Raw genomic sequence first — 15608 nt, forward strand, 5'->3', positions numbered from 1 at the left:
AATTTTGTATTGATGTCGTGTGATATGCCTGTATTTTGTATTTTATCTCCTGTCATATTCTCCATGTCACAATGTGATTCCATATGCAAATATCCTTTACACATGCCTAGTCAGGGTGCACTACACTTGTTTCTCCACAAGATGGAGCAGTGTTAGTGCATATAAATAGCTTAGCTCAGACCTAAGTTAGGCAATTCAGTTGCTGGTTGAGGTCAATCCAAACCAGTGCAGATGAGCTCAGGTAAATCCAAGTGAGAGTTCAGTTGAATGCAGTTCTCTCATGAGCCTACAAGAAAGCAACAGCCATGTAGCTGAATATCTGGAGGGAGGTATATTCCTAGTCTCTCTACTATGTCCCTGACGGCTCCGTAGCCCAGGGTTCAGGCCTACGCGTATTCTACCTAGAGGTGAGCAATCCACTCCTATAGATCGCTCTTCCAGGGTGACCAATGTCTAAACTGCATGCAGCCGAGTATTTAAGGAATTATCACGTTTATGCAAGACAAAGTATTAGCAAGATAGTCATTACCTGAGGACTTATTAAGCACCTTTGTAGTAGGTGTAGGAGATAGCTTGTAGCATCTACATCTCCAGTTCAAATCCTGAGGACAGTCAGGCCAACTGTCAGAACAACATTGGAATAGAAGTTTCAGGATTCAGAAAAACACCTTTATTCAAGGATTAGGATCAGGCCGGAGTTGTTACCAGTGTAAGACTTTCATTATTACCAGCCTAGTCTGAGCAGTAGTCTTCTTATGTATTACAAGAGCCTGTACTTCATTGAAGATTTGCATTTCCCTTTTCCCATATGTACGGGAGATTGTGCTTAATGCTTGATTGTATCAAGAGACAGTTTTAATGCCATTGGATGTATTGATATCAAGAGTCATCATCAGTAAAGTGCCATTTTGAGTTTCATCCTGTTTGCCTCAGACTCAGTTCCTCTATTAACACTATAGTAAATGGTTGTACCTCCATACAAAAGGTACTGGTGTCATGACTACAAGGGACCTTGTCACTGGCACATTAATACAGACCATCAAGGGCACCTTAAACCACCATCTGGCCAGTGTCCCTTACACCAGAGTGTGCCCCAGAGAGTCCTTGTGCCATTCTCCTCATCACTTATGCAAGCCTGCCCAGGGACGACCGTGAGTAACCAGAACTGTATTTACCTCGGCCCACCTATTGCTCACACCGTCACCTCACACATAATACCCCTGCAAGGTTTGGCATACCGCAACAGTGTTCTACACCACTATAAAGGCTCTCTGCAGCCCGGAAATAGCCGTTTTTTAATGTGATTCACCACAAATTTGCTTTGAACCAAATTTTTTCGAAAATCAAATCGAATTTTTGAGAAATTAGCTCATCTCTAATAATTATGTAAAAGCAGAACACAATAAGCTTCTAAGCCCCTTTTAATGATAGCTGCAGGTAGCCAGAATTATGTGACGGGGGTTATGCCTTGAAAAGTTATGCAATGAACAAAGCATTTCCAATTAAGTATTATTGCAAAAATGTAATATCCGGTAGGACCCCCTAGTGTTTCTCCTTTGGCCTAAATTCTGATCCACCCTCTTCTGCATTGAATGGAGGACTAACAGGCTCAGTGCTCACTAGCTTCCCTCCTCTCAGTGCAGCTGTAATGATCCCTTAGAGAAGCAGGTAAAGCGTCCAAGTCACCTTTCGGTTATTAATCCATACTTATAACGAGGGAGGGAAGGAGCCAGGGCTGATTTCAATGTACTCTTGGGAGATGCAGGGGCTTGATGGTCATATGTCATAAGCTTCTGCCAACCCACAGAAAGTGAAAAACTGCTGACGGTTGAATAAAGAAGCTTAACTCCTTAAGGACCTTGTGATTTTCTATTTTTGCATTTGTTTTTAACTCCCTGCCTTCCCAGAGTCATACCTTTTTATTTTTTTACGTTTACATAGCCATATGAGGACTTGTTTTTTTGTGGGACAAGTTATACTTTCTAATGGCACCATCTACTGTTGTATACGATGGAGGAGGTAGCTAGAAAAAAAAATCCAAAATTTGGTGGAATTGGAAAAAAAAACCACACAATTCAACCACAGTTTTAAAGGTTTTGTTTTTAAGGGCGTTCCCTCTGCAGTAAAACCTACCTGTTCCCTTCATTCTCTGGGTCAGTGCAATTACAACTATACCACATTTATATAGTTTTACTTCTATTTTCTTCCATTATCGATGATCACAGAAATTAGCCCCGGGTTTCCCCTGGTTGAAACCTGGCAGTAAAAAGACCGGACTTCTACCACACATATACAGCAGAAGTCTGGAAAGGGTTAAAAAGGGGACAAATTTGACTAGAGGGCAGTGGTTTTGCACTGATACAGTTAAAATAATGGTGTGCTTTGTTCCAGATATATATATATTTTTTGTGGGATAATCCCTTTAGATGTTTGTATATATCTCCAATTGCTTTATAAAGAGGTTGACCCTATCCACAAGATAGGGGAAAAGTGTATGATTGGCGGGGGTCTGACCTTTGGGACCCCTACTCATAATAATGAATGGATGGAAATGCTGGAGAGAGTTGGGTACTATACAACAATCTTATAGACATAACACAAGATGATAAATTAAAATGGTAGGACAACCCTTTTAAGAAGCTGTAAGTTGGGGGGCGGAGCTAGCCGCGAGCCGAGATGGACGCCTGATCTCAGAGCTCCTAACAGACGCCGCTGCTTTCACCAGCATAACGGGTACTTTATCCCCCTAACATGGTGAAAAGAAGTGAGAACACCCCAGGCTCACAAAGATCGTGCCACACACAGTCTGAAATGGACAGTTTTCTCAAAAAGAGAGGTCATTCCCAGTCATGCAGAAGCAAGATGGAGCTGGAGGGTGCCAGAGCAGCCGCGCAGCCGGAAGACTCAGATGGAGAAAGCTCCTGCGCCATGTCAGAAGGAGCAGAAGCCTCCGATCTACCATTATCCTTCAAAAAGGACCTTGCCTCCAGTACACTGGCAAAACACAGAGCCCTAAAGCCTTTCACAGATGCCCTGCGGGCGCATAAACTGCCAGTGCGGTGGTTGTTCCCCTTTGGCCTGGCTACCTCTAAAGCAGGTCAGCAAATTGTGATTAGAACGCCACAGGACTTGGGAAAAGCTAGATATTGCACCAGTGGAAGTTCAGCCATGGATGCCTGTGCCAGAGGAACTTCAAATTCCGGACTTACCTGAGACCCCAACATGGCAAGTGGTCAAGAAACCAAAGTCCCCAAAAAATAGGAAGAACACTTGAAGGTTGACGGGAATCCACCCTAACTACATCTTCAAAGTCGCCTCTATCCTTCTACACCAGATGCGACATTAAAGGGTCATTAGGCGACCCTCTAACTGTCTCTCTCAGCAGATCAGTTATATGTTTACTGCAGGTCGCATATTCACCTTGATATGGTCTGCATTATGTTCATGTCTCTTGGGTCATTAGTCCATTATTCTTTTAGTGGATGGTGATCTTGGAACTATATCTATAGTTCACTTCTTTCCATGAAGTTTTAAAAGATTTCCTTTTTATATTTCTTTTTCACCTTTTAGGATCTATTGAGATCTTCTTGTTTAAACCCGTTATGCAATACTATGTGTAATCTCAGCTGTTTACAAAAAGCAGCTAGTCTTGCTGTTAATGGCTCTCATCCCTTCCCAGCAGGGGTGTTGTGTTCCTCCGGACCGAACCCATCCTCTCCATTTACACACTGGAGGTGGCATGGGGGGGGCTCGTTGAAACACAAGCACCTCAGTTAATGGTTATATCAACTACCTCCACCAATCCCCTGTCTGTTACCACTGTTTGTTGTAAAAATTGGTTCTTATTAGTTTCCACCCTTAATAGGCTCACAGTAGGCAGCGTCATATACTTTTCTTCATGGGGTTATGGCTAATTTAAATGTATGGTCCCATAACGTGAACGGGCTTAATATTCCCCAAAAGAGGAAACAGATTTTCAACCTACTACTTAAACAGAAAGCAGATATAGTCATGTGGCAAGAGACGCATTTCCGCCATAACCATATACCTTCTCTATCCACATCTAAATATTCACAATGGTTTCATGCCACACACTCATCTGCTTCTAGGGGAGTGTCTATAGCCATCAGCTCCTCCATCCCTTTTCGTCTTGTTAAATCCTACATTGACCCTGGTGGCCGTCTGCTCATTATACAGGGCACAATTTTTAATTTAAAAATCACTATAGCTAATGTATACGCACCTAATTCACACCAAGTCTCTGGTTACTCAGGACGCTCAAGGCGATTAGAGATTATACTGAAGGTATGCTGATAGTGGGAGGTGACCTTAATATCTCCTTAGACACCCTGTCTCAAGGTTCCTCCAAAATTCCTAGGAAACAAATGGTGAAATTGATGATGGCATTGGCAGAGGTGCGTCTGGTTGATGACTGGAGAACTATTCATCCCACAGACAGGGATTACACTTTTTTCTCACACGTCCACAACTCATACAGCCGCATTGACTATCTACTCATGCCTGACTCCCATATAACATTGGTGAAGAGTGCAGATATTGGAAATCTGGTGATATCAGATCATGCCCCTGTCATGTTGTCACTCTCTCTCCAATGTCTCCCACACAAAACATGGTCGTTGAGGTTAAATACCACACTTCTTGAAACACAGACACACTTAAAGGCATTGGGAGAAAAGCTAGAAAACAACTTCAAAACTAATACTTCACCGGAAACTTCCACACCAATACTTTGGGAGGCCCACAAGGCCTACATAAGGGCAAACTGATAGCTATAGGTTCTTATGTTAAGAAGAAAGCCACAAAGGAGTTGATGTCGTTACTTTCCCAGATCCAAACGCAGGAAAAAATGCATAAATTAACGCATTCTGACGTGCATAAAGAGGCTCTGATCACACTTAGACATAGGGTCCAAGACCTTCTTAACATTAAGGAGGCTCGATCTCTCTTACGCCTAAAAAGCAGAATATACGAACACAGTGACAAGGGGAACAAAATGATGACTCACTTAATTAAAAAGAGGAGGGAAAAAACCTTTGTTTCATCAATAAGGTCCAGCCCATCTTTAAGAGTCACCTCTACCCCTCTCATTTCTAAAGCCTTCCAGTCATTCTATACAAATCTATATAACCTCCCTTCATCAGTTGTAGATCCTAACTCACAAGAAAAACCTTATGAATCTCTCCTAGCAGAGTTCCTAAATTCAATTAAATCCCCCACATTATCTGGAGACGAACGACAGCAACTCCTTAAACCTTTTTCCATATCTGAAGTAGAAAAAGTCCTCAGTTCCATCCCTATAGGGAAGAGCCCTGGTCCAGATGGACTCCCAATTATCTACTATAAGAAATTCAAACAGTTTTTACTTCCTCATTTCACGGACCTCTGCAACTCACTGTTGGGAGGATCGTCTCTAGCTCCCTAGGCCTTGAGGGCACATATAACAATTCTACACAAAGAAGGGAAAGACCCCAAGGACTGTGGGAGCTATAGGCCCATCTCTTTACTCAATTGTGACTTGAAATGGTGGTCTAAATTACTGGCATACAGAATATCCCCTCTGTTAAACAAACTTGTTGACCCGGAACAAGTAGGGTTTGTCCCTGGAAGGGAGGGGAAACACAACATATGGAGACTGATCCACCTGATCCACAATGCTCATGTAAGGAATGTACCCATGTTGCTGTTGGGCACTGATGCGGAGAAGGCATTCGACAGGGTCAACTGGGACTTTATGAAAGCTACATTGATGAAATTTGGTTTTCCCTCTGTGTTTGTTACAGCTATTTTCTCACTATATAACTGCCCGACGGCGCAGGTGCTGGTAAATGGTACCCTGTCGGATGCCTTCCCCATCAGAAATGGGACTAGGCAAGGTTGTCCCCTTTCCCCTTCCCTATTCATCTTATGTCTAGAGATGCTCCTCCTAAAAATCAGACAATCTGATAAAATACATGGTATCCCCCTTGGTCAGTACCATCATAGGTCTGCTGCGTTTGCTGACGACCTCTTAATCATAGTATCCAATCCGACTGAGGCCCTCCCCATTATCATGTCCATATTTAACCAGTACAGTGTGCTCTCTAATTTCAAGATCAATTTTTCCAAATCAGAGGCCCTTCCGATTAACATTTCACCCACCATTTTAGCTCCTCTCAAACGTTCTTCTCCTTTTAAATTGCCCCCAACTGCCATTAAGTTTCTGGGTGTGCATGTCCCTGCCAACCTAAGCCTACTGTTTAAACTTAACTACACTCCATTGCTATCTAAGGTTAGATCATTTGTGTCCTCTTTAAGAGTGCCATACATGTCATGGTTTGGTAGAAAAAACCTATTGTCCACGTTGGTTTTACCTCAACTTCTATGCGTCCTACAGGCTATCCCGATACACCTACCGTCCTCCTACTTTGCTCAAATTAAGAGATTATTCACATCCTTCCTGTGGAAAAATAGAAGACCTAGAATAGCCTTCTCACTCCTAATGTAAAATAAGGGTAAGGGTGGTATCTCGCTGCCTGATATATCAGTGTATAATAAGGCTATCCAGCTATCCAGATGGGCACACCTAGCAAATGACAAATTAGAGGCACCTTATCTAGACATTGAAAGAACTCTATTGGGAGTGCATAGACATGCTCTATTGTGGTTACGGGAGGTCCCGCTCTCTCTCTGCCCTAAGATGTGCATCCTAACAAAGAGTATGCTCAATACTTATCGAAACTCCCCAGCCTCCCCTCAAAACGGAAGTAAAGTGTCAAAAATTGTCCCACTTAGGGCTGTTTCACACGAGCGAGTCCATTGCGGGAATCACGCTCCGTGTGTGAGTGTGATCTTCTGCTCTGGACTTGCAGGAGCGCACGGCATTATCATGATTTATAATGCTATGTGTCTCTGCTTGACCTTATTTCTACAGAATCATACTGACAGCTTTATGTCACCATGATTCTGTGGAAAAAAGGCCATGCAGAGACACATAGCATTATAAATCATGATAATGCCGTGCGCTCCTGCAAGTCCAGAGCGGAGGATCACACTCACACACGGAGCGTGATTCCCGCAAAGGACTCGCTCGTGTGAAACAGCCCTTAGTTTGCTACCTTACCTCTTTAACAAGATGGGAGGGAGGGACAATAGTTGGTGGCACTCCCTGGGAGCAACAAAGATTGGTGAGATGACAGAAACCAACCACATATTCTCTTTGGAAAAAATTCACATTAAACTGGAAAGAGATCCACCTACCCTGATACAAGTTTGGGATTTTTAATAATATATGTAAGAAATACGAAAAAACTGCTGCCCCAACATTCCTAGATCCCACGTGGTTGGAAAACCTCACAGCCCTCCCGTTCGCCTTTAAAAAAATCATTGGTTATCTATAACAACTAACTGAATCTAACTAGTATCTCAAAACCCTATTACTTATGTCACTGGGAAAGAGAATTAGGGAGATGTTTCTCTGATATTGAATATACCTATATCCTTTCCCATGCAAAAGGTTTTTCTAACTGCATTCGTTACCAGGAAAACTCCTACAAAATTATCACTAGATGGTACAAAACGCCAGTTTACCTAGCTTCTATTGGAGTCTCTCCTACTGATCAATGCTGGAGATGCCAATCAGATGTGGGTTCCATGCTCTACATCTGGTGGTCTTGCCCTTTATTATCACAATATTGGAGGGATGTAGAGGACTCCATCAACTCTATCTGTTCTACTTCTATCAAACTTACTCCCGAGCTGATATTGGTTTGGATACCAACTCTCAACTTTTAGCCTACTAAAGAAAACCTTCCCACACATATGATTGCAACAGCAAAACTACTCACCCCGACTAAGTGGAGAGATATCACACTCCCAAATATAAAAATGTGGTTTAATAAAATGCATCAGCTTCATAGAATGGAGGAATTGTTGGGTTGGGTCCATAGTAATAGACCCAAATATCTTGAGGTGTGGCAACCCTGGAAAGAGGCCCAGGCAATGAGAGACTCAGACACTCTGAATCAGGTTGAAGTACGGGACCTTCAAGAGAGCGTGTGTTCAATCTAAGAAACAGGATCCACCACTTACTCTCGTAACTTAAATGTTGACCCCGTTCATTATTATCAACATTTATGAGAAAGACATACACATACTTATCTATGCATAGTTATCTACACCTTCTTACTACTTTATTAGCAAAACACCCCCTATGAGGTTTATTGATCTCCTGCCGCTACAGAGCCTAGTTCTTTACACCTTTTATGTTTATTTGGTATTTTTTGTATTTTTTGTATATTCTTATTACGATGTGCTTATATACATATACAGCTTTGTCTTATGTCATGCTGCAATGATGTTTTATAATTTTACATGCTGTGTATCTCAATTGTTATACGTCATTGTTTTATTACTACTTGAAACAATTGAAATAATAAAAAGAGATTATACAAAAAAAAAAGAAGCTGTAAGTTACAGATACAGTTGAAGTTAAACATAACATATTTTGTATTCACAGCTTTCTACGACATACGGCCCGGTCTTTAGTGTCCAGCTTGGCATGACAAAAATAGTTGTCCTATGTGGCTATGAAGCTATTAAGGATGCTCTCATCAATCACGCCGATGCATTTTCTGATAGACCTTATGCTCCGGTGATTGCAAAATTTTCAAAGAACAATGGTAACCATTTATTATGAATACTGACTTGTTCCCCCACTGTCCCACCTTCTTTGTCAATCTGCTGTCGGACGGTGTTACTATTTGTCCAAGACTATTTTACTTTTCAGCAAGTCATGATGATGTTAATTTAAAGTGTGGAAGACACAGTTTTCTGCGTACCAAAGGGGTTGTTTTAAGTCACTCTTATCTCCATGACCTGTTTGTGCATATGGACAGAGTCAGACCAGTATCAGAAGACCCTTCAGAGGGTTTAGGCTCTGACAAACAAAGATTCCAATAGGCCCAACAAAAGTCTTCTGGTGGGCTCCTGGAATACCAGGCCAGAACAGAGACCTTCTACAAGGAGTTGCTTTTCCTCCATTGGACCTATGGTAGCTGTACATGGACTGAGGTCCCACTAACAGCTTCCTTCAATGGTAACTGCTGTCATTCAGTTTACCATTGGTGTGTCCTCTTCTCTTAGGCTAATTGCACACTGGCATTTTGGTTTCCGTTTGTGAGATCCGTTTCAGGGCTCTCACAAGCAGTCCAAAACGGATCAGTTTTGCCCTAATGCATTCTGAATGGATAAGGATCCGCTCAGAATGCATCAGTTTGACTCCGTTCCGCCTCCATTCCGCTCTGGAGGTGGTCACCAAAACGCTGCTTGCAGCATTAGTGTCTGCTTGACGATGCAGAGGCAAACGGATCCGTCCTGACACACAATCTAAGTCAATGGGGACGGATCCGTTTTCACTGACACAATATGGCACAATAGAAAACGGATCCGTCCTCCATTGACTTTTAATAGTGTTCAAGACGGATCCGTTTTGGCAATGTTACAGATAATACAAACGGATCCGTTCTGAACAGATGCATGCGGTTGTATTATCTGAACGGAAGCGTGACGGATCCGCACCAAACGCGAGTGTGAAAGTAGCCTAAGGTTTTTTTTCACACTGGACTTCACTAAGTCCCATGTGTTATGGATGGGTGTAATATGTATTTATATTTTTAGGTATTCTTTTTTCCAATGGAGAGAACTGGAAAGTGATGAGAAGATTCACACTCTCCACACTACGAGATTATGGAATGGGCAAGAAGACCATAGAAAACAAGATAATTGAAGAGGCCGAGTGTTTAGTACAGAAGTGGAAATCATATGAAGGTGAGTTATATTTGATACTGTACAGTGCATACTCACTTTTCTTGCGCATTAGACTAATATCACAGTATAGTACAGCCTCAGGGAATTTTCCCACTGTTTCGTGCACAGCTCAACCGAAATGTCCATAACATCATGCCCAAGGCATATTACTCCTACAGAGTGATTAGATGCTATCGCAGGCTGTTTATAACCTATGTGCAACACATCCCATATTACATATCCATCATGTGGTATTATAATTTTTCAGTGTTTATATAGTCCAACTAGGTGCAGGGACCACTGCAACAGGGTCACACAGTAAGTCATGGCAACGGTACCAAACTTATAGTATATGTGTTTCGGTTGCACTTCATTTCAACCCTCTTACAGGTGGATACCATTGGCAGTAGTGAAGCAGAAGCCTCATAAGCGGTTGTCTCATCCGAGACAATGGGGGCATATCGCTAGGATATGCCCATTGTCTGATAGGTGCAGGTTACAGCAGCTATATCGAGAATTGAGCGGGCCAAAGTGGTGGCCGGAGGACTCCAGTCCGGCCACCACCAAGCACTCTCCCCATAGAAGTGAATTGCAGTATACAGTGCATGACTGGGCACCACTCCCTTTCACTTCTATGGGCCCGATGGAACTAGCCAACTCAGTTCTCGGGTATTTTCGGTGGTATTTTCGCTGCACATGCATAGTACACCTTCCAACACTTTTGGGGCTCTGTTTAGGAGATAGCGCTAGGAACCCGCACCTATCAGACAATTAACAGATGAGACAACCCCTTTAACTCTCTGTAGGATTAGCTGTGGTTTAAAACACCCCCTCTTGGAGATTTGGTCATAGCTGTCTAAAAGTCACAGGCAGCAGTTCCATCAATAAATATTCTATAAATGACTGGTGTGAGATGGTGCTGGCTGGTGCCAGAAAATATGGCAGTCATATACTATATTTTGGGTCAAGTCATAAGGCTGTACTCAGGGTTAGATAGGTCCGACTAATTGCCACTGATTTTGCCAAGGGAATCCTTGATCAGTGAGGCATTTGCCCTTCAGCTGCCTCATTGAATATTACTTTCAGGTTAGGCAGATTATAGCTGATCATGTCACACGGAAGACTCAACTCCACTAGAGTTGTGTCTCACAAATGGGGGAACCCCCAAAATGACAACCATGTTCCCAACCAACCATTTTCTCAAGTGAAAAGCATTGCAGGATAAGGCTGGAATCACACAGATTGTGTCCGTTTTTGAACCAAAGCATGGAGGGGTCTAAAAAAGGATGAAAAATGGAATGACTGAACCTCTCTCTTTTTTATCCACTGCTAAAGTTTGTCTCAAAGACTTCAAAAACTGTCACAAAATACTTGTGTGATTCCAGCCTAAGGGCTCATTCAGACGGCCGTATGCTGTCCGCAAAAATACTGAATGCTATCCGTTTTTTTGCGGATCCGCAAAAAAAATGAAACATGTCCTATACTTGTCCGTGAAAATCAGGACATGGCCCCATTGAAGTCTATGGGTCCGCAAAAATACTGAATGCTATCCGTTTTTTTGCAGATCCGTTTTTTTGCGGATCCGCAAAAAAACGGATAGCATTCAGTATTTTTTGCGGACAGCATACGGCCGTCTGAATGAGCCCTAAGGGTGATTTCCTATGTGCCATTTTGATGTAGTTGTGCTACAGTTTTTAAATCCAAAACTAGAGTAGGATTTAAAAACGAAGTAGAGTTTATCATATACAATTCCCTTGCCTTTAAAATCTACTCTTGACATTGAAAGAACCTCAAGGCCCCATTCTTCAAGAGTCTTTTGCCACTGGAATTTGGTGCAGATTCTGTGATGAAGGAGACTCTGTGGTGTAGAAAACCACCAGCAGCCACACTGAATCTGCCTCCCATTGTTTTCAGTGGGAGGCCACACTGCAGTTCTTGCAGTTTCCCTATGGATGCCAGTGAAAATCATGGGGGTGCCCATGGCATTCAAACTGAAAAACTGAAAGAAACCAGAGAGGTTTCTACCATGGAATATGCTGCATTTATATTAATTTTTTTGCAAAATCTGCCACGTGAACTAGTACTAAGAAAACAGAAATATTCATTTAGGACATTAAAAATTGTTTTGCTTTGGTGAAAATGTTAATTGAATGAGTTGTTCCAGGAATCTCAATAAAGTTTCTGGGCTTGAAAGCAAAAATACATTTTTACATACATTTTTTTAACTTTTTTTATGATACAAAACGTGCCTTTTGTTTAAAATAATATTTTATTTATATTTTTTAGGAAAGCAATTTGATAATCTGACCAGTATCAATGCTGCAGTAGCCAACATAATTGTGGCCATACTGCTCAGTCACAGATTTGACTATGAGGATCCGACCATACTGAAACTTATGGTTGGAATAAATGAAAATTTTCGACTCCTCATAAGCCCATGGATCACGGTAAGTCATAAATATCTTGGATTTTATGACCACTGGAGGCCTTGTTAAAGTAGGATGGTAAGGCTGGCTACACACATCAGATGGCTGTTGGCTGAAAGCTCATTTGGCCAACTAATTTTTATTTTTACCTTGCTAAATGCAAACTTGAGCCACTTTCTAAAAAGTGTTCATTAACCCCTTCCCGCATTATCACGTACATGTACATGAGCGAATGCGGCTCCTAGCCGTATCCCCACATGCATGTACGTGATGGGATCTGGCGGGTGCAGGAGCTGCACCTGCCCGATCCGCAGCCGGGCCCCTGCTGCATCCGTCGGCATTGCTGTGTGCAGTGATGTCAGGGGATTAACCCTTTTTACCTGCGGCGGTTAGCACTGACCACGGTACGTGTGGGGTATACAGAGAGAGGGGGCTAACTCTGACTTCACCGCTCCCCGTGCTGCGCTGGCTGGGGGTCGATGGTTGCCATGGCAGCCCCGATGTCTTACACAGGCATCGAAGATGCCTACCTACAGAAGCCCAGGAGATCCAGCCTGAGCACTGAGTCTCCTCGAAAATTGTCAGCGTCTCACTGTGTGAGACGCTGACAGTTCAATTCAGTACAATACAGAATATATTGTACTGAATTGAAACAGGGATCAAACCCTGAAAAGGTAAAGTCCCACAGTGGGACAAATATAAAAAGTAAAATAAAGTGAAAAAAAGTGTTTTTTTTTTAAATAAATTGTTTTTTTAGTTTCAAGTGAAAAAAAAGCGTCCTTTTTCCAAAATAAAGTAAAGAAAAATTTGTAAATAATAGGGGAAAAAAAAAAGTAGACATATTAGGTATCACTGCGTCCGTATAGACTGGCTCTATAAAAATATCACGTGACCTAACCCATCAGGTGAACACCGTAAAAAAAAATATATATATTAAAATGGTGTAAAAAAATCAATTTTTTTGTCACCTTACATCACAAAAAGTGTAAAACCAAGCGATCAAAAGTCATACACACCCCAAAATCATACTAATCAAACTGTCATCTCATCCTGCAAAAAATAAGGCCCTACCTAAGACAATCCCCAAAAAATAAAAATAAAATATGGCTCTCAGAATATGGAGACACTAAAACATGATTTTTTTGTTTCAAAAATGCTGTTATTGTGTAAAACTTTAATAAATAAATAAAATATACATATTAGGTACCGCCGCGCCCGTAATAACCTGCTGTTTGAAAATATCACATGATCTAACCCCTCAGGTGAACACCGTAAAAAAATAATAACAATTAAAACAATATCAAAAAAGCTATTTTTTGGTCACCTTACATCACAAAAAGTGTAATACAAACCGATCAAAAAGTCATACACACTCCAAAATTGTACCAAACAGTCATCTCATCCCACAAAAAATGAGCACCTACATAAGAAATTCGCCCCAAAAAAAAAAATATATGGCTTTCAAAATTGCTTTATTATGTAAAACTGAAACAAATAACCAAAAAAAGGAATCATATTTGGTATTGTCGCGTCCATAACAACCTGCTATATAAAAATACCACATGATCTAACCTGTCAGATGAACATTGTAAATCAAAAAAATAAAACCGGTGCCAAAACAGCTATTTTTTGTTACCTTGTTTCACAAAAAGTGTAATATAGAGCAACCAAAAATCATATGTACCCTAAAATAGTACCAACAAAACTGCCACCCTATCCCATAGTTTCCAAAATGGGGTCTTATTTTGGAGTTTCTACTCTAGGGGTTCATCAGGGGGTCTTCAAATGTGACATGGCAGCTTAAAATTATCCCAGTGAAATATTCCCTCCAAAAACCATATGACGTTCCTTTCCTTCTGCGCCCTGCCGTGTGCCCGTACAGCAGTTTACGATCACAAATGGGGTGTTACTGTAAACTATAGAATCAGTGTAATAAATATTGAGTTTTGTTTGGCTGTTAACCCTTGCTTTGTTACTGGAAAAATTGGATTAAAATGTGCCAAAAAAGTGAAATTCTGAAATGTCATCTCCATTTTCCTTTAAATTTTTGTGGAAAATCTAAAGGGTTAACAAAGTTTATAAAATCAGTTTTGAATAGCTTGAGAGGTGTAGTTTCTAAAATGGAGTCATTTTGGGGTGGTTTCTATTATGTAAGCCTCACAAAGTGACTTCAGACCTAAACTGGTCCTTAAAAAGTGGGTTTTGGAAATTTTCGGAAAAATTTCAAGATTTGCTTCTAAACTTCTAAGCCTTCTAACGTTCCTAAAAAATAAAATGGCATTCACAAAATGATCCAAACATGAAGTAGACATATGGGGAATGTAAAGTAATAACTATTTTTGGAGGTATTACTATCTATTGTAAAAGTAGAGAAATTGAAATTTGGAAATTTGCAAATTATTATTCCATTGTACTCTTTTTGAAAATATTTTTTCTTTAATTAGTCAACAAGCGGTGTAATATATAGGAGCGTTTTTTTGGTAAATGTGCTGCGGTTACATTACCGATTCAGTTATTGCACACTATGGCCAACAGACAGTTGCCTGCTCCCTCAAAAAATGTTGCTGTAACTGGCAAAAGTAGCTGCAGAAGAATGGGTGGTGGTGGTGAAAGAAAACCGAGGGCTGCGCCCACAGGTACAGAGGGTACACGATGCCACACAGACAACGGTACGTTCTCAGCAGTTGAGTTTACTGAACAATGTAGTGAACAAAAAGCTGAAAATATATAAAACAGATTGAAACACAGAGAATAAACCAACAATGAATGTAAGGCTACTTTCACACGAGCGTTCGGGTGTCCGCTCGTGCGCTCCGTTTGAAGGGGCTCACGAGCGGCCCCGAACGCATCCGTCTGGCCCCAATGCATTCTCAGTGGAGGCGGATCCACTGAGAATGCATCCGCCTGCCAGCGCTCAGCCTCCGCTCCGCTCAGTGAGCGGACACCTGAACGCTGCTTGCAGCGTTCGGGTGTCCGCCTGGCCGTGCGGAGGCGAGCGGATCCGTCCAGACTTACAATGTAAGTCAATGGGGACGGATCCGCTTGAAGATGACACCATATGGCTCAATCTTCAAACGGATCCGTCCCCCATTGACTTTCAATGTAAAGTCTGGACGGATCCGCTCAGGCTACTTTCATACTTAGAAAATTTTCAAAGTTTTAATGCAGACGGATCCGTTCTGAACGGATGCGAACGTCTGCATTATCGGAGCCGATCCGTCTGATGAAACATCAGACGGATCCGCTCCGAACGCTAGTGTGAAAGTAGCCTAACACTGTCTAACAATAAACCAATAAATGTGATATTTTCCCCAAAGTCCATTAAGCAGCCTAGCTGCACTTGTATGTTCCTGCACGAGTTCCTCGCTTGGGTGCACC

The 15608-nt window shown here is 41.7% G+C and overlaps 1 protein-coding gene across 1 annotated transcript in view; it reads left to right on the top strand.

The window, feature by feature from the left end:
• LOC120997240 (cytochrome P450 2C14-like) overlaps positions 1-15608 on the top strand; it is a 183763-nt gene that overhangs the window by 32989 nt on the left and 135166 nt on the right. Inside the window, exons 3-5 of the mRNA XM_040427244.1 lie at positions 8516-8678; positions 9676-9825; positions 12091-12251. Coding sequence (XP_040283178.1) covers positions 8516-8678; positions 9676-9825; positions 12091-12251 — 474 coding nt within the window. The remainder of the gene's footprint in view (positions 1-8515; positions 8679-9675; positions 9826-12090; positions 12252-15608) is intronic.

This window comes from Bufo bufo, chromosome 4, assembly GCF_905171765.1.
Source record: "Bufo bufo chromosome 4, aBufBuf1.1, whole genome shotgun sequence".
Taxonomy (NCBI): domain Eukaryota; kingdom Metazoa; phylum Chordata; class Amphibia; order Anura; family Bufonidae; genus Bufo; species Bufo bufo.